The 26,608-nt window shown below is 42.2% G+C and overlaps 1 protein-coding gene across 9 annotated transcripts in view; it reads right to left on the bottom strand.

Annotated features, from left to right (window-relative positions):
• The window catches only part of LOC118388078 (voltage-dependent N-type calcium channel subunit alpha-1B-like), a 233,316-nt gene that overhangs the window by 198,055 nt on the left and 8,653 nt on the right, over positions 1–26,608 (bottom strand). For 8 of the 9 annotated variants that reach the window (XM_052525624.1, XM_052525626.1, XM_052525627.1 and 5 more), the window contains 2 exons: positions 26,369–26,475; positions 22,269–22,408 (listed from right to left, as the gene is read on the bottom strand). In XM_052525624.1, the coding sequence (XP_052381584.1) occupies positions 22,269–22,408; positions 26,369–26,475 (247 nt within the window). Of the gene's footprint in view, positions 1–22,268; positions 22,409–23,200; positions 23,357–26,368; positions 26,476–26,608 lie in introns of those variants that run through there. The other variant, XM_052525632.1, reaches the window with a different exon arrangement.

Genomic DNA, 26,608 nt, shown 5'->3' with positions numbered 1-26,608 from the left:
AAAAACAAATAAAATAAAACAAAAAAATTGAGATAAATCCCAGGATCTAACCAATGGAAAATCAAGACAAACACGATGACATTCAAAATGATGATGTACTTGAAACCAAGAACGTGTCATTTGACTCAGCTAAACTAAATGAGCTCAGTAGTTGGAGGAACTCACAGTGAGGAGGGAGAGATGTGGGCAGGAACAAAGACCCACCTGCAGCTGGTGTTGATTGGTATGCCATCAGATATTGTTGCTGTGCAGCTGAACGGTAACCAGTTCATCAGATAAAATGGCCTCTTCTTTTAGGTTACACAGTAACCGACAGACGTGGGCTGCGTCTGAAATGACACCCTATGTCAAATGTAGTGCACTAAATAGGGAATAGGGTGCCATTTCAGACACAGCCACATTATGTGTTCAGTCATTCATTAAGATTGAGTGTGTACTTATTTAACCAGGCAAGTCAATTAAGTACACATTCTTATTTACAATGACAGACAGGCAAGAGGCAAAGGGTACTGGGGCTTAAAAATACATTTAAAAAAATAAGACAAAAACAGACAGAAGACACAGGCAACAGCACAAATACAACAGAAAACCAATGATGGATGTATGTGTGTGTGGTGTGTGTGAGGTAAAACAACATGCTTCCTTACATAAGGCAACGCAAACTCAAAACATTGGGTGACAACTAGAAACAACCCACCTGGGCACACACAGGTTGAATCAACATTGTCTTCACATAATTTCAATAAAATTACATTAAAACCAGAGGGAATAGACGTTGCATTGACATGTGCCCAGTCGGACATGTCTCAACAACCTGTAAACTTGTCCTGCAGGGACACCAGGTCGTGGAGTTTTGGTTGGCTTGGAGGAAATTCCAAGTGATGAAAGGACCTTTTTCCATGCTCAGATCGAATTTTTGGGACTGTGCCACGTGAGTCTGGGCATGTGTGCGCTGCTTTGGATGATATTGTGAACAAATAAACCCCAGCCACAAGCTGGAGGGCCCCAGATGAATCACTGCTGTCAGACAGTAGGACACACACACACACACCTGGGGAGGTGCAAATAGAACAGGGAGACAGTCTTAACTAATACAACCTGTCCACTTTGATGCAAGTCCCTTGACTAAAAACAACATGGTAGAAGTGGAGGAAACTCCCCATATAGCCAGATGATGGAGAGTAAAACAAGCTCTCGCAGTGGATATCGTCAGAGGCCTTGCCAAAATAAGTACAGCACTAGCGTAAAACATAACAATTTATTATTTCAGGAGTTCAGTTCCTAGCTGCTATAATGTGATCATTATTACCAAAAATGTAGGTGAGTCTAGGGCTGTTACGGTGACTGTATTCCCTCCACACAGGCAGTCATGAGTCATAACTGCAGTCAAATTCCACGTAACCGTTTAGTCACGGTAACTAGGCTTCTCCAAGAGCTGATGCTGCTGATGATCATTAGTAGCCTACCAAACTTGCTAAATGCCTGGTACTCAGCACTCCATTGTCCCTCTAATCACTCTGACGTCAATGCAAATGTAATCAAAAATCGAATCAAACACTTCATGAGAGCCCATGAGCTCGTGTGGTGCGACATTTCTATAGGCTATGCAACTGCGTGAGAAAACAGAATTTTGATGGCCTCTTATATAGGATACCATCAGCTTTCTTCTATAGGCTAGGCCTATTATATTTATTTCTCAACATCCCTAATATTAAGCACATTGCTTCTCTTTACAACAGGAGTATAGCCTACCGAGCCTACCTGGCCAATTAACCATGGGAAAAGTGTCCCGGTTTCAAGACAGGTGCATGATACTGGTCAATTGTAAATGAAAACAAACTGCATCATGCAGACTAACCCATAGGCCTATATGTTTTAATAAGGTTTGTATCACAACTAAAGTGGCCAAATAACTTCTTAAAATTCAGCACATTAATCTGCTTTACAACTGGTGTTGAGCCTAAGTGGCATACATAGGCAGCGCATGAGTTAAGTTTAGGACAGGTCATTTTTACAATAAAAATGCACCTTTATAATAAAGCATTACATGCATAAATCGCATTTGCGGTCACTTTTGCGAATGGTGTTTTCCCGCTAATTTATTACATTTTGGAACATTTGCACATTGCTGCGTTTATAATGTGAATAAATAACCTAATAGTTTATCAACATTTTAAGCTAAGCGTTCTGATCTGCTGCATCAGCCTCATTGCTTTTAAAAGTATTTTTGATACTAGTTGCTGTATTCATTTGGAATCTCTCTCATCCCACAACTGTCCCAGACTATGTTTGGAATATTTATTTAAATCACACAGAAGGACAAGTTGACCAATAGAATAGGTAAACGTTTGCACTATGGGGGATAGTAGACTGACATAGGCTAGTGCTTTTGCTGTTTGTTAGGCCAATTCATCTTGTTGGCTGACAAAAATTAAATGTGGACAGTTCTTCCAACATCTTCAATATGCACCTTTGAATTCTATAAGGACTCATTTGCGTCCCCGATTTATCGGTCTTCACTTGTAGACTGAGAAGGACCCGATCACGTGACGGACATTGGATAATAAGAATTGAGATATCTGAGAGAGCCATGTGAGTGAGAAGTGCTTTGGAGCACGCAGCCAGGAGAAGGGAAATATAATTATTATATTCAGCCCAAGGGCACAACACTGGCCGCTAAAGGCAGTGGGGGGCATTACATTTAAGGGGGCATTACATCCACAAAAAGGGGATGCCGCTGTGAAATTTGAGGCATTATCAAGTGCTTGTCAAATTGTGAATGAGAGACTGATGGTGTCCAGAATGTGCAAAAAATAAAGCAGAGCTTATGCCTTTCATGTGACTTTTTTTCAAATCATAATTTGAGTCGCTTAATGCAGCCTTAGAATGTATTAAAAATCAAAAAATATAGCCCAAAATTTTGATTGCAATTAAAGTTGCATAAATAACACTAAATTAAGCATATAGCAGGACCTGTTTCTCTGGCAGACATATCAGTGTGGATGACGGATCACCACCTCAAGCTGAACCTCGGCAAGACGGAGCTGCTCTTCCTCCCGGGGAAGGACTGCCCGTTCCATGATCTCGCCATCACGGTTGACAACTCCATTGTGTCCTCCTCCCAGAGCGCTAAGAACCTTGGCGTGATCCTGGACAACACCCTGTCGTTCTCAAATAACATCAAGGCGGTGGCCCGTTCCTGTAGGTTCATGCTCTACAACATCCGCAGAGTACGACCCTGCCTCACACAGGAAGCGGCGCAGGTCCTAATCCAGGCACTTGTCATCTCCCGTCTGGATTACTGCAACTCGCTGTTGGCTGGGCTCCCTGCCTGTGCCATTAAACCCCTACAACTCATCCAGAACGCCGCAGCCCGTCTGGTGTTCAACCTTCCCAAGTTCTCTCACGTCACCCCGCTCCTCCACTCTCTCCACTGGCTTCCAGTTGAAGCTCGCATCCGCTACAAGACCATGGTGCTTGCCTACGGAGCTGTGAGGGGAACGGCACCTCAGTACCTCCAGGCTCTGATCAGGCCCTACACCCAAACAAGGGCACTGCGTTCATCCACCTCTGGCCTGCTCGCCTCCCTACCACTGAGGAAGTACAGTTCCCGCTCAGCCCAGTCAAAACTGTTCGCTGCTCTGGCCCCCAATGGTGGAACAAACTCCCTCACGACGCCAGGACAGCGGAGTCAATCACCACCTTCCGGAGACACCTGAAACCCCACCTCTTTAAGGAATACCTAGGATAGGATAAGTAATCCTTCTCACCCCCCTTTAAGATTTAGATGCACTATTGTAAAGTGACTGTTCCACTGGATGCCATAAGGTGAATGCACCAATTTGTAAGTCGCTCTGGATAAGAGCGTCTGCTAAATGACTTAAATGTAAATGTAAATGTTTGTTAACTGCTCAACACAGAACAGCTGTATGTGCACACTCCCTCAAATCATTGAGAAAATATATTTTATTCAGCTATGTTCAGTTGTATTCTTCATACTATGAAATGTTCTAAAATAATGCCACGGAATTCTAAGGAAATCTTGTCTGCTTAATGAACTAGTGTAGCCCACAGCCATTTGGCTTAGCCAGATCAGGACCTAACATAAGGACAACTCAGAGTATGCACAAATAGACTACATTGTCTTCACATCGCATTTCTTTAGACCTGCCTAAAATAACTGGATGGTGTAGGCTATATTAAATGGATTTATTGTGAAGGTGTAGGCTATATTAAATTGATTTATTGTGAAGGTGTAGGCTATATTAAATGGATTTATTGTGATGGTGTAGGCTATATTAAATGGATTTATTGTGATGGTGTAGGCTATATTAAATGGATTTATTGTGATGGTGTAGGCTATATTAAATGGATTTATTGTGATGGTGTAGGCTATATTAAATGGATTTATTGTGATGGTGTAGGCTATATTAAATGGATTTATTGTGATGGTGTAGACTATATTAAATGTATTTATTGTGATGGTGTAGGCTATATTAAATGTATTTATTGTGATGGTGTAGGCTATATTAAATGGATTTATTGTGATGGTGTAGGCTATATTAAATGGATTTATTGTGATGGTGTAGGCTATATTAAATGGATTTATTGTGATGTGTAGGCTATATTAAATGGATTTATTGTGATGGTGTAGGCTATATTAAATGAATTTATTGTGATGGTGTAGGCTATATTAAATGAATTTATTGTGATGGTGTAGGCTATATTAAATGGATTTATTGTGATGGTGTAGGCTATATTAAATGGATTTATTGTGATGGTGTAGGCTATATTAAATGGATTTATTGTGATGGTGTAGGCTATATTAAATGGATTTATTGTGATGGTGTAGGCTATATTAAATGGATTTATTGTGATGGTGTAGGCTATATTAAATGGATTTATTTTGATGGTGTAGACTATATTAAAATGATTTATTGTGATGGTGTAGGCTATATTAAATGGATTTATTGTGATGGTGTAGACTATATTAAATGGATTTATTAGACTTTTTAAAATGTAGATGTTCCAAAGCTCTGCATCAGTGGCCTTCAGGCTGTGCGTAGAAGCCAGGAGATACTAAATGCTTTCTGTTAATTAACGGTCAACTACCGTGAGACCGGCAGTTATTCGCTTGACAATCACCGGCTGACAAAATGTCATGACCACCACAGCCCTAGGTGAGACACTGGATATAAAATGCAGTGTAAAATATGGTAATATTTGGGTTCATTTATTATGCCATAACCAACACAACCTTTATTTCCATATCAATGACCTAAATCTGTCCTGTTTAAAATGCTGACGACGTAAAACACATTTAATTGTACAGCCCTATTTACAAGCCTGTGCTTTTTATAGGATGCCTGAGATTTGATGAGGTGCTGAGAGCACGGGGAAATTTCAGTGTCACCGTTTAGCGGTGCTCTTCTCCTGTAACTCTGACGGCACTACTCTGGAAGCAACAGTCATAGAAATGTATCCTTCAGGTGACAAAGATGTCATTTAATTAATTAAAATTGATATGAGGGAGGTGAAATAAAGAGCGGAAAGACGACTGAGCAGAAACAGAATGAGAATGTGTGTAAGTGTCCACACGTGTGTGTGTGTGGAAGACAGAAAAAAATAGGGAGATGAGAGAAAAACAAAAGAGAAAGATGTGTAGATCCCCCTGGAGCACATTGGCCAGCTGACAGGGAGAGGAGCTGGTATCAGTCTGTTACAATGTGGGGAACGGCGTTCCGCACCAGCATTTACAAACCACTTCTGCAAAAAACACTAAGCCTTCTGAAGACTGGCTGTACCAGGCAGACAGGCATGAGAGTCCCACAGTCAACAGCTAATCAACCCAGCTCAGTCCCCTGCCCATGTCTAAGCATACATAAGGCTGTGGCGATCACAACATTTCATCAGCCGGTGATTAATAACTGTCGGTCTAACGGTAGTTGACCGACACAGCCCTATGTATGCCTAATAATAAATCCATGTAATATAGGCTACACCTTCACAAATCCATCATTTATTTTAGACAGTTCTAAAGAAGCAAGATATTAAGAAAATGTAGTCTATAATAATAGCATACTCTTGAGTTGTCCTTATGCTAGATCCTGATGTGTCTTGGCCAAATGGTAATGGGCTACACTGGTTCATTTAAGAGACAAGATTTGCTTATCATTCCGTGGCATTATTTTATAGTATGAAGAATATAATTGAACAAAGCAGAATAAAACAAATATTTTCTCCAAATGATTTGAGGGAGTGCGCACATGCGGATATTCTGTGTTGAGCGGTTAACAAAGAAACAGGTACTCTTATAGGCATCATTTAGAGTTAATGCCACTTTAGTTGGGCTATATGTTTTGATGTTTAATACATTGTAAGGGTGCATGATGAGACTAATGATGATTTGAAAGAAGTTGCTTGAAAGGCATGAGCTCCGCTTAGTTGTTTGCACAGGTTGCACACATTCCAATAGTCTCTCATTTACAATTTGACAAGCACTTGATAATGCCTCGAATTTCACAGGGGCATCCCCTTCATGGCCATAATGCACCCTAAAAAAATCCATGCTTTTTGCAGCCCGGAGTGCCGAAGCGTCGCTCACTCACATGACTCGGTCATGTGATCGGGTCTTTCTCACAGGCTCCATACAAGCGAAGACGGACACATCCGGGAAACAACTGCATCCTTATCCAATTCCAAGGTGCATATTGAAGATATTGAAAGAACGTTCCACATTTACTTTTCGCCAGCCAACAAGATGAGTAGGCAAAAGCACTAGCCTATGTCAATCTACTATACCCCATAGTACCAAAGTCAACCTATCGTATTCTGTGTTGCTGACGTAACAGAACGTTTAGCTTAAAATGTTGATAAACTATGAGGCCATTTCTTCACATAAACGCAGCAATGCGCACATGGTAGTAGGCTATAAGCAGAATGTTCCATTAAAGGGAAAACGCCATTATCAAAAGTGACCACAAATGCAATTATGCATGTCATGCTTTTATTATAAAAGGTGCATTTTTATGGTGAAAATCATCTTCCCCAAACTTGAAACTCACTTGCTGCTTATGCCAGTTAGGCACTACACCAAATCTAAAGTAGATTAATGTACTTCATTTTAAGAAGTTCATTTTGCCACTTTAGTTATGATTACAAACCTTATTAAAAAATATAGGTTAGGCTACAAGAGGTGCACGACTATGATTAGAAAAAGTCGTCAAAAAAGGCATTGTTTCTTATGCTGGTCATCAATCACAAGTTATAATATATAATTGATAGGCTAATATTATCACCCAGACTATTCTTCATTCAATCTTGTCTTTACATATACAAAATAATATATGTGTGACATTTGTTTTGATTTAGAATGGACATTTAGAATGCACCTGTGTCGAAAAATATGTTATCTATGCACTTAAAATGGGGAATGGAGGACGCTTTTCCCCGTGGTTCATTTACATGCCAGCCAGGTAGATTATTCTCCTTTTGTAAATATAAGCATTGTGCTTAATATTAGGAAAGTTGAGAAATAAATAGTAGGCCTAGCCTACAAAAAGCTGATGCCATCCTCGTCTTTTTATTAGCAGCCATCACTGTTTTCTCCCAAAATTGCATAGGCTGTAGAAATGTTGCCCTCGTGAAGTATTTGAGATAGATTTTCAAATACATTTGCATTGATGTCAGAGTGATTAGAGGGACAATGGAGTGCTGACTACCAGGCAATTAGCAAGTTTGATAGGCTACTCATGACCATCAGCAGCATCAGAGCTTGGAGAAGCCTAATTACAGTGACTAAACGGTCGCATGGAATTTGTCTGCCATCATGACTCGTGACCAGTCACCGCCACAGTCACGGTGACTGGTCATCGCAACAGCCCTTGGCATACAGCAGTCAGCAGGTAGAGGGAAATCACATCAATGTGAGAAAAAGCCAAACCATAAGGAACATAGTTCTTATCACAGAGATCCTACTATTTGTGGATGTGGGAAATATTTAACTGGAAAAGGACTTCCTGACTGTTCTTATGAGGCAGCTGAGGTCAAACAGACGCGTTTCGGGAACAACCTTGGTCAGTGTTTCAATATTCAACTCGCATCAAATTTGATCATGCTTTCCGGCATGTTTGAAAGGTGAATTCCTGCAGTCAAATATAGGGCAACCAAGTCCTAATCAAATCTAATTTTATTTGTCACATACACATGGTTAGCAGATGTTAATGCGAGTGTAGCGAAATGCTTGTGCTTCTAGTTCGAACAATGCAGTAATAACCAACAAGTAATCTAGCTAACAATTCCAAAACTACTACCTTATAGACACAAGTGTAAGGGGATAAAGAATATGTACATAAAGATATATGAATGAGTGATGGTACATAGCGGCATAGGCAAGATACAGTAGATGGTATTGAGTACAGTATATACATATGAGATGAGTATGTAAACAAAGTGGCATAGTTAAAGTGGCTAGTGAAACATGTATTACATAAAGATGCAGTAGATGATAGAGTACAGTATATACGTATACATATGAGATTAATAATGTAGGGTATGTAAACATTATATTAGGTAGCATTGTTTAAAGTGGCTAGTGATATATTTACATCATTTCCCATCAATTCCCATTATAAAAGTGGCTGGAGTTTAGTCAGTGTGTTGGCAGCAGCCACTCAATGTTAGTGGTGGCTGTTTAACAGTCTGATGGCCTTGAGATAGAAGCTGTTTTTCAGTCTCTCGGTCCCTGCTTTGATGCACCTGTACTGACCTCGACCTTCTGGATGATAGCGGGGTGAACAGGCAGTGGCTCGGGTGGTTGTTGTCCTTGATGATCTTTATGGCCTTCCTGTGACATCGGGTGGTGTAAGTGTCCTGGAGGGCAGGTAGTTTGCTCCCGGTGATGCGTTGTGCAGACCTCACTACCCTCTGGAGAGCCTTACGGTTGTGGGCGGAGCAGTTGCCGTACCAGGCGGTGATACAGCCCGACAGGATGCTCTCGATTGTGCATCTGTAGAAGTTTGTGAGTGCTTTTGGTGACAAGCCAAATTTCTTCAGCCTCCTGAGGTTGAAGAGGCGCTGCTGCACCTTCTTCACGATGCTGTCTGTGTGGGTGGACCAATTCAGTTGGTCTGTGATGTGTACGTCGAGGAACTTACTACCCTCTCCACTACTGTTCCATCGATGTGGATACGGGGGTGTTCCCTCTACTGTTTCCTGAAGTCCACAATCATCTCCTTGGTTTTGTTGACGTTGAGTGTGAGGTTATCTGCCTGACACCACACACCGAGGGCCCTCACCTCCTCGCCGTTGTTGGTAATCAAGCCTACCACTGTTGTCGTCCGCAAACTTGATGATTGAGTTGGAGGCGTGCGTGGCCACGCAGTCGTGGGTGAACAGGGAGTACAGGAGAGGGCTCAGAACGCACCCTTGTGGGGCCCCAGTGTTGAGGATCAGCGGGGTGGAGATGTTGTTGCCTACTCTCACCACCTGGGGGCGGCCCGTCAGGAAGTCCAGTACCCAGTTGCACAGGGAGGGGTCGAGACCCAGGGTCTCGAGCTTGATGACGAGCTTGGAGGGCACTATGGTGTTAAATGCCGAGCTGTAGTCGACGAACAGCATTCGCACATAGGTATTCCTCTTGTCCAGATGGGTTAGGGCAGTGTGCAGTGTGGTTGAGATTGCATCGTCTGTGGACCTATTTGGGCGGGAAGCAAATTAGAGTGGGTCTAGGGTGTCAGGTGGGGTGGAGGTAATATGGTCCTTGACTAGTCTCTCAAAGCACTTCATGATGACGGAAGTGAGTGCTACGGGGCGGTAGTCGTTTAGCTCAGTTACCTTAGCTTTCTTGGGAACAGGAACAATGGTGGCCCTCTTGAAGCATGTGGGAACAACAGACTGGGATAGGGATTGATTGAATATGTCCGTAAACACACCAGCCAGCTGGTCTGCGCATGCTCTGAGGGCGCGGCTGGGGATGCCGTCTGGGCCTGCAGCCTTGCGAGGGTTGACACGTTTAAATGTTTTCCTCACGTCGGCTGCAGTGAAGGAGAGTCCGCATGTTTTGGTTGCGGGCCGTGTCAGTGGCACTGTATTGTCCTCAAAGCGGACAAAAAAGTTATTTAGTCTGCCTGGGAGCAAGACATCCTGGTCCGTGACTGGGCTGGTTTTCATTTTGTAATCCGTGATTGACTGTAGACCCTGCCACATACCTCTTGTGTCTGAGCCGTTGAATTGAGATTCTACTTTGTCTCTGTACTGACGCTTAGCTTGTTTGATTGCCTTGCGGAGGGAATAGCTACACTGTTTGTATTCGGTCATGTTTCCGGTCACCTTGCCCTGATTAAAAGCAGTGGTTCGCGCTTTCAGTTTCACGCCAATGCTGCCATCAATCCACGGTTTCTGGTTTGGGAATGTTTTAATCGTTGCTATGGGAACGACACCTTCAACGCACGTTCTAATGAACTCGCTCACCGAATCAGCGTATTCGTCAATGTTGTTGTTTGATGCAATACGAAACATATCCCATAATCAATATTAATCTTATGGACTAACCCTAATGGACTAACAGAATCAGGGAATCGAGACATGGGTTTGTTTTCCTAGCTATCATTTAGCATTTGCATCACTGAGACCCCTATTAGCATTCTATAAATAGCATACTGAATCACCTCCAAGTGACTTCAAATCAGCAGCGTCAGCTACATAATATTAGAGGCTAGTATTACAATATTTTCCCAAGTGGTGAAAAAACTCCGGAAGGTTTTTGACATACTACACTATAGAGAACCTGGTAGAAAAACATATCAGATAGACACCTTGTCAGTACTGATGGAGTAAGTACTACACAATTAATAAACAAAGTGAAAGAATTCCACCTCTCTTAAGGATGAAAAAAGACAAGATCAAGATAGAAAGAGGAAACAGGAAGGGAGGTGTAGTGATAGAGATGTGAATACTGTACATAGAGGATGGAAGCAGACATAAAGAGACATGATTTAAAGTAAGAAAGAGATTGCCGCACACCCAGGGGTAATATGACTACCGGTAAGCCTAAACTGACAGAGAAACACACACACACCTCTCATGTGCACAACTCTCCAAAGCCACGCCTCAAAGCCAGGGTGTGTAAATAAGGCTCCTATCTGTACATTTCAAATGGGATTTTGATGCCCTGACCAGGAGGGGTGACACGGAGACTGTCGTTTTAGTGTCACTTTGCATCAGGCAGTGACAGCGCAGCACGCCCATTCCAAACGACACCATATGGTTCATTCATACTGTCATGTCTTATTCAGCAGAGCCCCAAGGTCTGGCAACATACAGATGACACACACACACACACATTTGTTTTACTATCCTTGCGGCGACCCAAAAATGTATTCCCATTCAAAAATCATATTTTCTCTAACCCCTAACACTAAAAGTAAACATAACCCCTAAGCCTAAAAATAGTTTTTTTTCCTTGTGGGGACCGGCGAAATGTCTCCACTTGTCTGAATTCTCCTTGTTTTACTATCCTTGTGACGACTTCTGGTATCCACAAGGATAGTCAAATCAAACCACACACACACATATAATCTCAAGCACACATCACCTGTAGAGCTTTGTGAGAGCAAAACAGTTACGCAAGTACCAGACATACAGTAACAGTTTGGCAGAGGTTCAAAGGGACTGAAACAGACAGGACTGACCCAAGCACGCTTTTCTCTACTGCCACTTTGAAGCCCACGATTGTTGGTCCGACCATATTACATGAAAAAGGCACATGAAAGGGTGAAGGATTGAAAGCAGTACTTTGAAGTCAGCAACGGCCATCTCATATCCATAACACTTAGAGGTCCGACTTGATCATCAAGTCCAAACGCAGATGACAAACAACACTACTGCCAATGTTTTGTCTGCATGTAGTTTACAGTTAGCAGAGAGTGAAGTCTTTGACCTCACCGCGAGAACATTTGATTGTGGTTGCCATGCTGTTGCTAAGGGCTTTACAAGGCCAACTGAGGCCTTGATCAATAAAAGTGATGCCTGGATGTCTACAAGCATGAACAATGAGAGGAGCTGGCGCTCTAACCACAGGAGCACGGTGGAGCACAGACCTGGCAAGCTCTCGGAAGGAAACAAAACACAGCCGATTATAGATCTCTCAGTCAACACATACACATCTCACATAACTCTCCTGTGAATTAAAAGCTGGCCATCAATCAAATGCATGGGCTAAGAAAACGGGAAGCAGCTCTCCTCCTTTTCACCGTGCTTCAGCACATACTGTAACTGATTAATTACTCTGTTATAAATTCAATAGACCAAGGGGCCTTTTCAATCAAAACGGTGAACCAGGTTTCTAAATTAAGTTATCAGATGTTCCTGTGTAGCTAGTTAAATTAATAATAATACAATGAATACAACATCCAGTATTGCAGCGCAAGAAGATTTGTACTCCCCTCTGAAAATGTGGTTACTGAGCTAAAATTGGATGGAACCCGTGAAATTGACGGGCGGTAACACACTGGGCGGCAGGTAGCCTATCGGTCAACAGCATTGGGCCAGTTACCGAAAGTTTGATGGTTTGAATCCCTGAGCAGACTAGGTGAAAAATCTGTTGACGTGCCCTTGAGTAAGACACTTCACCCTAATTGCTCCTGTGAGTCACTCTGGTTAAGAGCGTCTGTTAAATGACAAATATATATTTCCCCTTTATATAACCAGGTAGGTTGGTTGAGTTCTCATTTGCAACTGCTACCTGGCCAAGATAAAGCAAAGCAGTTCGACACATACAACAACACAGAGTTACACATGGAATAAACAAACATACAATCAATAATACAGTGGAAATAATATATATACAGCATGTGCAAATAAAAGAGGTAAGGCAATAAATAGGCCATGGCGGCGAAGTAATTATAATATAGCAATAGAAAACACTGGAATGGAAGAATGTGCAGAAGATGAATGCGCAAGTAGATACTGGGGTGCAAAGGAGCAAGATAAATAAATAAATAAATACAGTATGGGGATGAGGTAGATTGGATGGGCGATTTACAGATGAGCTATGTACAGGTGCAGTGATCTGTGAGCTGCTCTGACAACTGGTGCTTAAAGCTAGTGAGGGAGTAAGAGTCTCCAGCTTCAGTGATTTTTGCAGTTTGTTCCAGTCATTGGCAGCAGAGAACTGTAGTGTAGTGCAAGAAAATACCTGTTCTTCAACATGTCATGGATACTCTCAGGTCCAGAGTTGTGGTTGGCTGTTTTGGCTCCAGGTCAGTTATTTTTATTTTTATTTTACCTTTATTTAACCAGGAAGGGCTCATTGAGATTAAAATCTATTTTTCAAGAGCGCCCTGGCCAAGATAAGCAGCACCAAGTCATCTAGTAAAAACCATTGAATTCACAAGAGTATAAAACAGCAAATTAAAAACATTGACAGGTCAGGGAATCAGCCTCAAAATCCTTCATCAGTGATTTAAAAACACCAAATCGGGACAAGTTCTTCTAGTTTAAAAGTATTTTGTAAGGTGTTCCAAGATGATGGCGCAGAGTACATAAAAGCCCGTTTACCAAATTCAGTTCAGATATTTGGAACAGTTAGCAGGATAAAGTCCAGCGAACGAAGAGAGTACCAACCACATTTCTGAACAATAAAAATGCACAAATAAAAAGGTAGTAAACCCAAAATGGCTTTGTAAATAAAAGTATACCAGTGACTGAGCCTACGAGTGACTAGAGGAGGCCAGCCAACACTGGTATACAAAGTGCAGTGGTGTGTAAGGGTTTTGCAGTTTAAAATAAATCTCAAAGTGCCATGGTAAAGAGTGTCAATTGATCTCAAACACTGAGCGGAAGCATTCATATATAAAATATCCCCAGTCTAGTAAAGGCATAAATGTAGCTGATACTAGCCTCCTTCTGGCTTCAAAGGAAAATATACATGAGCAGGAGTACCTGAGTTCTTTCAGTTGTCAGTGTTCTTGGCTCTCTCTCTCTCTATTGATTAGGCCTGTGGCACCCAGGGCAGATGCATTATCTTATTAGCATCTGCTGATGGCTGAACAGGAAAGATTTTTTTAAAGTCTGTCACTGTCCCAAAGATCACAATCATTAGCATGTATATTTTAAGGTTGGGCAACCATATGTCCCCAGTCTCCTGGGGACAGTCCCCGGTTTTTGTTTTGTCAGAAGAAAAAAGCAACTCTGGAGTTAATTGAGTCAGATATTTCATTATTCAATCACTGTATCCAATCAGATTTTAATGTAAAAATGTTGTCTGACCTTATACCAAACGCTTCTCCCGCAGACCTTTTTATGAGAATGTTCAGGTGAATGTTTGATGACAGTGATAGATACATTGCAACCACCAGATAAACAACCATGGCCAGAAAGTGTTGCATCCAACGGCATAGGCTACCAAACTTGGGTGATTCTAAAATCACTAGATAGAAATGGATAACCCCTCCCAGTCTGTGTTATAATGAATAACAGTATTTGAAAGATCGTTTTCAATAAATCGTCACAATAAGGTGTAGAGCATTTGATTTGCCTGCTGGTGGACAGAGTATGTGAGCAAAGCTGTGAAGGCGGAAATCCCGCTCATGGAGCGGTGCATTCATTAACCTGTTGAGTGTAGGGGGCAGTATTTCGATGTTCGGATGAAAGACGTACCCAAATGAAACTGCCCTATTTCTCAGGCCCAGAATCTAGAATATGCATATAATTGTCAGATAAGGATAGAAAACACTCTAAAGCTTCCAAAACGGTCAAAATATTGTCTGTGAGTATAACAGAACTGATATAGCAGGCGAAAACCTAAGGAAAATCCAACAAGCAAGTGCCTAAGAGAAACAAATCTCCCTGTTCCATTGCATGCCTTCCCTCAATTTAAAAGGGATATCAACCAGATTTTCCTATGGCTTCCACATGGTGTGAACAGTCTTTAGACATAGTTTCAGGCTTTTATTCTGAAAAATGAGCGAGAAGGATCACATCGTGTCAGTGGATGGCTGGGTGCTAGCAGAGTTTTACATGCGCAACAGCTTGGAGCAGACATTTTCTCTCTCTCCTATTGAAAAAGCTATAGTCCGGTTGAAATATTATCGATTATTTATTGTAAAAACCACCCGAGGATTGATTATAAAAAACGTTTGACATGTTTCTACGAACTTTACGGATACTATTTGGAATTTTTGTCTGCCTAGTCGTGACCGTTCGAGCCTGTGGATTTCTGAAAAAAACGCGCCAACCAAATGGAGGTATTTTGGATATAAAAATACTCTTTATGGAACAAAAGGAACATTTATTGTTTAACTGGGAGTCTCGTGAGTGCAAACATCTGAAGATCATCAAAGGTAAGCAATTAATTGTATTGCTTTTCTGACTTTCGTGACCAATCTACTTTGCTGCTAGCAGTTTGTAATGTTTTGTCTGCTGAGAGAGATGTCCTAACATAAACACATGGATAGCTTTTTCTGCAGAGCTTTTTTTTAAATCCGACACGCCAGGTGGATTAACAACAAGCTAAGCTTTGTTTTGCAATATTGCGCTTGTGATTTCATGAAAATTGAATATTTTTAGTAATTTAATTTGAATTTGGCGCTCGGAAATTCAGCGGATGTTGATAAATTATCCAGCTAACGGGATGGGTGCGCCAAGAAGTTAAATTCACCATTTAACCGACACTCATCTATTTTTGTGACTACCTGGACCTACCATTTGTTTTTGAAGTATTGAAAGCAAACTATTTGAATTAAAAGTATTTTAATAAACAACAGGAGAAGGTGACTAAGTAGCTCTCATTTCAAATAGGCTACATGTCGTGTTAAACAGCATATGAACACTAAATAGGTCAGGAGCCAGACAGGTAGCCTAAATAAAATCATTATTTAGGCAAAAGCATGCAAATAAATAAATAGTTTAGCATTTGCGAGTGACACTAGGCTGGCAGGGACATTAAGAGCTCAGCATTCAAACAACATTTTGTTGTATTAAATCATTATAGTCTATAAATTGCAGATTTAGGTTATAACTTACTTAGAATTCATTACAAATTAAACGAAAAAATGCCTTAGGCTTCATTACAGTGCCTTTGAATACATTTTTGGAAACATGAGTTTGGCCAGAGTCTCTTGCTTCAGGCTCATGGAGAACAGTGGAGAATACCTGGGCAGGGATGCGTAGTTATTCATTTTACATTTTTCTGTAGGTAGGCCTAAAGAGTTTAGGCAAAATAACCCTACCAAAAAAGGAAAGCTCCTTGAAAAAGAGGCAATATGCCACCACTATTGGGCCAAAATCACTGATGGCCTATTGTACAGATTACAGAACGAAAATGAACGACACTTAAGAGATCTGATTTGTTTATAAATACTTTGCTACAATGACACACTTAGCTAGCTACCCATTTCGTTCCTTTTTGTTAGCATGTGCAAGTTCTTTCGGGATACCCGTCTTTTCAGATTCCACAATGACTCTTTAGTTGTGGACACATCACCGCACTGCGTCTCTTGCTCCACCTCATCTTTGCGAGTTACCTTGATTTTTCATCTGTGTGTTTAATCAGATTCTTCATGAAAATATTGAGCATACTAGATGACAGTAGCTAAAGTAAGGTGTCATAGCGGCACACAACTAGACTACAAATGCATGCTGGCCCAGGCATGCCCTGAGCTCGTGAAGTGAGCGCTACTGGATGCGAAATTGGGGAGGACGGCGCTCCACCCTTTGGGAAACTCGCTTTACTCTCCAGTCAAATTGAGCAAGCTCCACTCCACGCTCCAGCTCTGCTCCAATCACAACTGCGTTAATGTTAAAAGGGATTGTTAAATGTGAACAATATTGAACATAAAAATAAACGCAACAATTTCTATGATTTTACTGAATTACAGTTCATAGAAGGAAAGCAGTCAATTTAAATAAATATATTAGGCCCTAATTTATGGATTTCACATAACTGGGCAGGGACACAGGCATGGGAGGGCATAGACCCATCTACTCGGGAGCCAGGGCCAGCCAAACAGAAATAGTTTTTACCCACAATCTTGGCAAAGGAGAAAACCTTCACTAACAGGGATTTAAACGTTTTTTTTTTGCACAATATAAGACAAATAAGCTGTGTGTGTGTGTATATGGAACATTTCTGGAATCTTTTATTTTAGCTAATGCCCCTCCTGTACTCCCTATTCACTCATGACTGCATCGCCAGGCATGACTCCAACGCCGTCATTCAGTTTGCCGTTGACAACAGTCTGATCACCGACAGCGATGAGACAGCCTATAGGGAGAAGGTCAGAGACCTGGCTGTGTGGTGCCAGGATACCAACTCTCCCTCAGCGTGATCAAGACAAAGAAGATGATTGTGGACTAGAGGAAAAGGAGGACCGAGCACTCCCCCATTCTCATCGCAAGGGCTGTAGTGGAGCAGGTTGAGAGCTTCAAGTTCCTTGGTGTCCACATCAACAACAAACTAACATGGTCCAAACACACCAAGACAGTCATGAAGAGGGCACGACAAAGCTGATTTCCCCTCAGGAGACTGAAAAGATTTGGCATGGGCCCTCAGATCCTCAAAAATATCTACAGCTGCACCATCGAGAGCATCCTGACTGGTTGCATCACTGCCTGGTATGGCAACTGCTCAACCTCCCACCGCAAGGAACTACAGAGGGTAGTGTGTACGGCCCAGTACATCACTGGGGCCAAGCTTCCTGCCATCCAGGACCTTCATACCAAGCAGTACCAGAGGAAGGCCCTAAAAATTCAGCCGCCCTAGTCATAGACTGTTCTCTCTGCTACCGCATGGCAAGCAGTACCGGAGCGCCAAGTCTAGGTACAGAACCTGTACCCCCTGTATTTGGCCTCACCATTGTTATTTTACTGCTGTGCTTTAATTATGTTACTTTTGTATTTTTTTATTTATTTAAGAATTTTACTTAATTTATACTTAACACTTATTTTTCTTACAACAGCATTGTTGGTTAAGTGCTTGTAAGTAAGCATTTCACTAAGGTTGTATTCGGCGCATGTGACAAATAAAATGTTATTTGAAACATAGGACCAACACTTTACATGTTGTGTTTATATTTTTGTTCAGTATATTGTTATCAGAACTGCCGACTCTCATGCATTGGCATGAAACACACATTTGACCTCATATCTCGTGAATTGAAAAGTACTGATTTAAATTTTCTAATTTGTCCATTGTATAGTCAGCATGTTAACTTGATGGGCCACCAGAGATCCTGGTTCGAGGCCCTGTCGCAGCCGGCCGCGACTGAGTAGCACTGTTTTGTCAACAAAATTAGATTGTGCTTACTCCCATCCCTATCGCAGAATGCAGCCTTTTGACAGCATGTACTAAAGTCGATTTAATCCACACTTGCATTAGGCGCCTCGTTTGGTATTTAGGCTGTGACAACGACAAGGCAGCAGACACATCTACAGTATGTTTTAGCAGGGAATTTTGGTAGGGTGACCTGATTTGTAACTATGAAAATAATTTTGGCAAACAGTTTGTACGATTTACTCTGTGGGGGGCAATAAATAAAAACATTTGGTTAGGGTGTAGGGGAAGATTTATGTAATCTTGTCTTCAGGATATTTTATTATCTGTTACATTGCATTTATTCTTATCAGTGGAACAATTCTCATTCTTAGCAAATCTCTCTCCAAGCTTTCTTCAAAAGTTGGCAGCCCAGTCACCTCTTGAAGAGCATAGTCAGACCTACAAATTTCCAATTATTCCATGCAAGACAATTGTGCACATTTTTAGAGTTACACAGCAAGTAATTGCATGCTTTTTATGATCAGTAAGCATCAATGATCATGTAATTTCAGATATGTGACGGTACCTTATCCATTTGGAATGTAGCTAGCTAAGCAAACATCATTTAGCTTGCTTCAGAGATTAGGCTTTTGGAAAGAGCTTGACATCCTGGTAAAGTTGTCAGTCGGACTACTATCATCACCACTCTACGTAGATAGCAAGCAAATCAAACAATATTTGGATATAGTCATCTAGTTTATCCCCTGAAAGTTTGCTTTTTACCTAGCCATATTTACGTGATCTGTTATTAGCTAGCTATCCAATTTGAAGTGGTCCTTCAATCATTCAATGTAGCCTATATGTCTGTCAGCAGCAATCATAATAAAAATGTACAAACAATGTTGAAAAGGGGATCATGTTAGCTAACTTTGCTAGGTAGGCCTACATTGGTTGGAGGGGAAAAAAGTACATTTAGGTCTGTACAACATGTTACTGGTAGCTTGCAAAGTAAACATTATCGGCTAACAGTATCATGGCAAATGCGCTCTTCTATTGCTTGACAGGCAGAACCCTCAAAAGATGGGAAATTAACATAAACCACTCAGGTATTGTTCACTTTTATATCACTCAAATATCCAATAAATGGTGGCCAATATTGAGAGATGTTGTGAGGCTACCCTACGTATCTGAAATGACATGATCAATTGATGTTTACTGGTATAACTGACAGAGCTAAATGTGCGCAATTGCCTTGCATGGAATATTCTGAAATTCGTAGGTCTGACTATGCTCTTCAAGAGGTGATGATATTACAACCAAATAGTTAACGTTTATTTTCTTCATCCTCACTTAATTTGCACACACTGATTTTTCTATTGTGTTATTGAGCACGTTTGTTTATCCCATGAGAGAGGCCTACAAGTCACAGCGTTTCGCACCCACTGTGAAATTTGGTGGAGGATCGGTGATGATCTGGGGGTGCTTCAGCAAGGCTGGAATCGGGCAGATTTGTCTTTGTGAAGGACGCATGAATCAAGCCACGTACAATGACAATATTTCTATTCGGAATTTGGGAAAAATGTTGTCAGTAGTACATAAATGAAAATGTGTTTTATTCTTACCCAAACACATACCTATAAAAAGTAAAACCAGAGAAACAGATAATTTTGCAGTGGTCTCTTCATTTTTTTTACAGAGCTGTATACTGAACAAAAATGAAACACAACATGCAAAAAATGTACCATTTTACTGAGTCACAGTTCATAAGGAAATCAGTAAATTGAAACAAATTATTTAGGCCCTAATCTGTGGATTTCACATGACTGGGAATATAAATATGCATATGTTGGTCACAAATACCTTTAAAAAAAAAACTAGGGGTGTGGATCAGAAAACCAGCCAGTATCTGGTGAGACCACCATTTGCCCCATGCAGCGCAACACATCTCCTTCGCATAGAGTTGATCACGCTGTTGATTGTGGGCTATGGAATGTTTTCCCACTCCTCTTTAATGGCTGTGCGAAGTTGCTGGATATTGGAGGGGAACTGGAACACGCTGTCATACACACCGATCCAGAGCGTCACAAACAATGGGTGACATGTCTGGTGAGTATGCAGGCCATAGAAGAACTGGGAAATTTTCAGCTTCCAGGAATTGTGTCCAGATCCTTGTGACATGGAGCGGTGCATTATCATGCTGAAACATGAGATGATGGCAGCGGATGAATGACAATGGGAATCAGGATCTTGTCACAGTCCAGTGGCAGGGTAGCCTAGTGGTAAGAGTGTTGGACTAGTAATCGAAAGGTTGCAAGTTCAAATCCCCGAGCTGACAAGGTACAAATCTGTCGTTCTGCCCCTGAACAGTTCTTAGGCCGTCATTGAAAATAAGAATTTGTTCTTAACTGATTTGCCTCGTTAAATAAAAAAATTAAAAATCTGGAACACGCCGTCATACACACCGATCCAGAGCGTCACATTCAAATTACCATCGATAAAATGCAATTGTGTTCGTTGTCTGTAGCTTATGGCTGCCCATACCGTAACCCTACCGTCACCATGGGACACTCTGTTGACATCAGCAAACCGCTCGCCTACAATGTACATACACGTGGTGTGCAGTTGTGAGGCCAGTTGGACGTACTGCCATATTTTCTAAAATTATGTTAGAGGCAGCTTATGGTAGAGAAATGGTCAATTCTCGGGGAACATCTCTTGTTGACATTCCTGAAATTTTTAGAGTGTCCTTTTATTGTCCCCAGCACAAGCAGCACAACATTTTAGAAAAAAAATACTTTTTGTGCACATGGAAAATGTCTGGGATCTTGTATTTCAGCTCGTGAAACATGGGACCAAAACTGTACATGTTGTTTTTATTTATTGTAGTTCAATGCCATTACTTGTTTGTTTTTGCTATAAAGACAGCTGGGCTGCCTAAGATAAGATATTTCACATTGTACATGCGCTCTAAAATAAAATAACGCTACTGATGACTTATGAGAGGTGTGTGTGTAGGGGAGGGGGGCAAGACGAAGACTACATCAACAGCCAAAATGTTTCTCCCACTCCCTTCCCCACTCTCTCACTCTTCATTACTTACCAGCTTCAGTATCCAGCTTGATTTATTTGTTTATCGACTTTCCGGAATGGCCATTATTTAGACCATAAATCTTATCCAAACTACTTATAACAAGCTGGCACAATACCTTGCTACTCATAAATTGAACAAAGCAAGGCAACGTTTACCACCGGCAAGAGCAACAGAGAAATAGAAGCAGTAACAGAGTGACTGTGTTGCATTTGTAGGCCCGTGCCTGGCTCCCTATAGCAGTGGAGTATGATACACCCTGAGAGGAGGTGATTCAAGCTGATGACCTGGCTGGTCCACTTCTCAGAGGTGATTATACTGTGTTTGTACCGCATCACTGCTCCACATAGTTACAGTAGCTCTACCCTCTCACCCATCTGGAGTCAATCAGAGGCCGAGCCATTACTGTTCTCCAAAGTCCTCTGACTAGCTAGTGTCACCTTGCCAGCCAGACACTCTCTCAGCACAGCCGGACTAAGAGCCGAGACCAGACTTTGAACTTATGGAACACAGAGCATCCATCCAAAACTGTGCTGTCTCACTGAAGTTCTACTCATTTTTACCTTTGGCTGAGTTAGCCTATTACCTCAAGCTTCCACTGAGCCCTTGCATCATAAAGGGAGAGTCAAAACAAAGACTCATGAGCAAATTTCATGAGCAATATTAGACAATAAATTGGTATAACAGAATGTATTTTTTTATTTAAACGTCACTTTCGGTTGCTTTGCATTAATATTCTTTGTTGGACAGTGTTAATCATTAAGTATAGCGCAATAGTGGAAAAGGCAAATTCCAGGCAAATGCCCTGCTAAGGAATGTGCCCCATACACATTCATAAAACGCATACAAATAAGCATGGACATGAACAAATCTACACACACACACACACACACACACACACACACACATGGCAGGCCAAGGACTCACCCAGTGAGGACGACCACAAAATCCATTACGTTCCAGCCGTTGCGGAGGTACGAGCCTTTGTGAAATGCAAAGCCCAAGGCGATAATCTTAATGCCAGCCTCGAAACAGAATATTCCAATAAAGTAGGGCTCCGTGTCATCCTGCGGACAGACAGGGAACAAGGGAGAGGGAAATGAAGCATGGCAGAAGAGAGACAGGGAACAAGGGAGAGGGAAATGAAGCATGGCAGAAGAGAGACAGGGAACAAGGGAGAGGGAAATGAAGCATGGCAGAAGAGAGACAGGGAACAAGGGAGAGGGAAATGAAGCATGGCAGAAGAGAGACAGGGAACAAGGGAGAGGGAAATGAAGCATGGCAGAAGAGAGACAGGGAACAAGGGAGAGGGAAATGAAGCATGGCAGAAGAGAGACAGGGAACAAGGGAGAGGGAAATGAAGCATGGCAGAAGAGACAGGGAACAAGGGAGAGGGAAATGAAGCATGGCAGAAGAGAGACAGGGAACAAGGGAGAGGGAAATGAAGCATGGCAGAAGAGACAGGGAACAAGGGAGAGGGAAATAAAGCATGGCAGAAGAGAGACAGGGAACAAGGGAGAGGGAAATGAAGCATGGCAGAAGAGAGACAGGGAACAAGGGAGAGGGAAATGAAGCATGGCAGAAGAGAGACAGGGAACAAGGGAGAGGGAAATAAAGCATGGCAGAAGAGAGAGGGGGAAGTGAAGGGGGATTGTTTATTTTACTTTTCTACTAGCATGTGGAGAATGGGTCAAGGAATGGAACCCTCTCTTCATGGATGAAAAGAGTAGAAGGAGAGAGGGGAAGTGAAAACATAGCCTACACCAGAAGACCAACTGTAATCTTGGACACCATTTTCAATCAGTGAGATTAACACATTCATCCTAACATGTTATCACCTGCATAAGATAAAAGCTTACATTTTACTCTTAACAAATCATACTAATTGACAGCAAATGAGTATGATTACAAATTACACAACTATAAGTTGATGAAGCTATTTAGTCTCCAATAGGGCTATTTGTCACGAGTTCGACCGAGGGTGTTTCCCCTTCCCGGGCGGGTGGAGCTCGGCGGTCGTCGTCACCGGCCAATTAGCTGCCACTGATTGTTTTTCCTCCCCCTCCTTGTATGTTTAGTGGTAGCACCTGTTTATGTTCATTAGTTTGTCTTTATTAGTCAGCCGGCCCGCCTGGTTGTTGTGCGGGATTATTTCATTGTAACCTGGTCGTGTATTTTTCCATTGTATTTTTTGATTCCCTGTGTTTTGGGAACGTAACTTTTGTGAGCACCTTGTGGTGCGTTGGTGCTATTGAAAGACGCACAGCATTGAACTCTGTCTCCTGCATTTGACTTCACACCCACGACACCCGGAGCATTACACTATTAGTGAATGGCTTCCTGCTAAATATATTTAACAAAACATTAAAACAATTAAACCATTTGAGTGGCATGAAGATCTTTAACAAAAAAACATTTTCAGATAGGATGACCCTTGCTCTTGTTCAAAGAAGTGCTGGATCAGACACGAATCACATGTCACTTAACTCCTGAGGCCCTGTTACACACACAGGCACCAGCAGAGGATATTGCACGCCTTACAGTAACTTCCCTCTTTCTCTCTCCACAGCTCTATGAACTCAACCACCAATGCAAATAATCACAAATTAGTTTGACAGGCTAAAGGGTATGTGAGCTTTTCACTAACTATACGGTAAGAACTAACAACAATCAAACTAGTAAAATAATAGACATGTTTTGTTAACGTCACTGTAACAGAATGGTACGGCATATTAAAGTGTTTTAAATAACTGGTTTGTTGTTCAGCCAGTGAAGTGATTCTGGGCCTCCCGCTGACTATGAAGACAACACACAAGGCTGAGGATCTCAGGGCTTTAATGTAAGGAAAGACACTAATGAAGAGCATTAAGACTGACATCTATGCATCGCTGTCTGCTATAAAAGAGATAGCAGACAAAACAATGCTATGCCAAGCCTTATAAACTCAACAAAAAAATAAATGTCCTCTCACTGTCAACTGTGTTTATTCCCAGCAAACTTAACATGTGTAAATATTTGTATGAACATAACAATATTCAACAGACATAAACTGAACAAGTTCCACAGACATGTGACAAACAGAAATGGAATAATGTGTCCCTGAACAAAGGGGGGGGGGTCAAAATCAAGTCAGTATCTGTGGTGGCCACCTGCATTAAGTATTGCAGTGCACCTCCTCCTCATGGACTGCACCATATTTGCCCGTTCTTGCTGTGAGATGTTACCCCACTTCCACCAATGCACCTGTAAGTTCCCGGACATTTCTGGTGGGAATGGCCCTAGCACTCATCCTCCGATCCAACAGGTCCCAGACGTGTTCAATGGGATTGAGATTAGGGCTCTTTGCTGGCCATGGTAGAACACTGTAATTCCTGTTTTGTAGGAAATCACGCACAGAACGAACAGTATGGCTGGTGGCATTGTCATGCTGGAGGGCCATGTCAGGATGATCCTGCAGGAAGGAGGTCTTCCCTGTAACGCACAGTGTTGAGATTGCCTGCAATGACAACAGGCTCAGTTTGATGATGCGTGACACACCGCCCCAGACCATGACGGACCCTCCAAATCGATCCCGCTCCAGAGTACAGGCCTCATTCCTTCGACGATAAACGTGATTCCGACCATCACCCCTGATGAGACAAAACCACGACTCGTCAGTGAAGAACACTTTTTTTTAGTCCTGTCTGGTCCAGCGACGGTGGGTTTGTGCCCATAGGTGACGCTGTTGCCAGTGATGTCTGGTGAGGACCTGCCTTACAACAGGCCTACAAGCCCTCAGTTCAGCCTCTCTCAGCCTAATGTGGTCAGTCTGGGCACTGATGGAGGGATTGTGCGTTCCTGGTGTAACTTGGGAAGTTGTTGTTGCCATCCTGTACGTGTCCCGCAGGTGTGATGTTCGAATGTACAGATCCTGTGCAGGTGTTGTTACACGTGGTCTGCCACTGCGAGGACCATCAGCTGTCCATCCTGTCTCCCTGTAGCGCTGTCTTAGGTGTCACACAGTACAGATATTGCAATTTATTTCCCTGGCCACATCTGCAGTCCTCATGCCTCCTTGCAGCATGCCTAAGGCACATTCACACAGATGAGCAGGGACCCTGGGCATCTTTCTTTTGGTGTTTTTCAGAGTCAGTAGAAAGGTGCAGGTGACTACATTTGAGGGGAGTCGTTAACCTTATCTCGCCAAGCTGTTGCAGCAGAGCCTTTTATGCCTTTTCCTCTATTTTATACAGACTCCCAGGAGTCAAAACATCCTTAAGACCGATCTGTGCGCTAAGTGCTGAACAATGTAATGCTATTCTATGCGTGTCCTGACTGAAGACGCTGTGTTGGAGGATTGTAGTGCTGTTTCTCTAATGGCTACGTGGCAGCCCCTCCGGCTTCATTCTTTCACAGCTTAAAGTGAAAAGATACCATTTAAGCTTTTTACAGTTTAAACGGCATTGGTTTAATGACTCAACTGGCAGAGTTCAAACGGGGGTTTAAGCTACGCATGTGAGCAGGTGGGGGAACAAGGGGCCTGTGGAGGAGAAGGGGGGATCAAAGCCTGCTCAGTGTGAGGCTCAACTGATTTACAGAATGATAGCTGGGAGGAGGGGAGACACACACATCTCCATGCTTCCAGAAACTAATAAGGAAGGGGTGCTGCTCTCCCATGTACTGGAGGTGTGTCTGAGACTCAGGGCCCTCTGGGAGGTGTTGTTAGGGCTGACTGGACTGCCTAATCACAGAGTTCAAGTGGTGGAAAGCTCAAAATGAGCAAAAAGAACAAACATTCCACACTTTTACAGCAAACAAACAGAAGACAAAACTGAAAAAGTATATACATTGTAGCACTAAGTTATAGAAAGTGTGATAGGTATAGTTATCATAGGCTGTGTCGCAAATGGAATCCTATTCCTTACATTGTCCACTCTGGCTCCTGCGTGTCGTGTTAGAATGCCACCATCTGACGGAAGACAATGGGGAATAGGGTGCCATTTGGTACACAACCATCCATTTGGGACTCAGTGTGAGGAGTGTCTTACCAGACGTTCAGACATGGGGGTCTTGTCATTTTCTGGTAGGTGCTGCTCCAGGGCCAGTACGATGCAGTTGGCGATGATGGTGGCCAGGATCAAGTACTCAAACGGAGTGTGCAGGTTAAGGAACACAAGCCATGACAAAGAATTGCATGCACGGTAAAATAAAAAAAAACACTAACTCCGACATGTAAGTTTATTAGTCTTAACCCATAGCGGTAAATATCTCTGTATTGACATAGAATA

Source organism: Oncorhynchus keta, chromosome 9 (genome assembly GCF_023373465.1).
Source record: "Oncorhynchus keta strain PuntledgeMale-10-30-2019 chromosome 9, Oket_V2, whole genome shotgun sequence".
Classification (NCBI taxonomy): domain Eukaryota; kingdom Metazoa; phylum Chordata; class Actinopteri; order Salmoniformes; family Salmonidae; genus Oncorhynchus; species Oncorhynchus keta.
The sequence above is the reverse complement of the archived record's forward strand: the minus strand, read 5'-3'. Positions and strand labels throughout refer to the sequence as shown.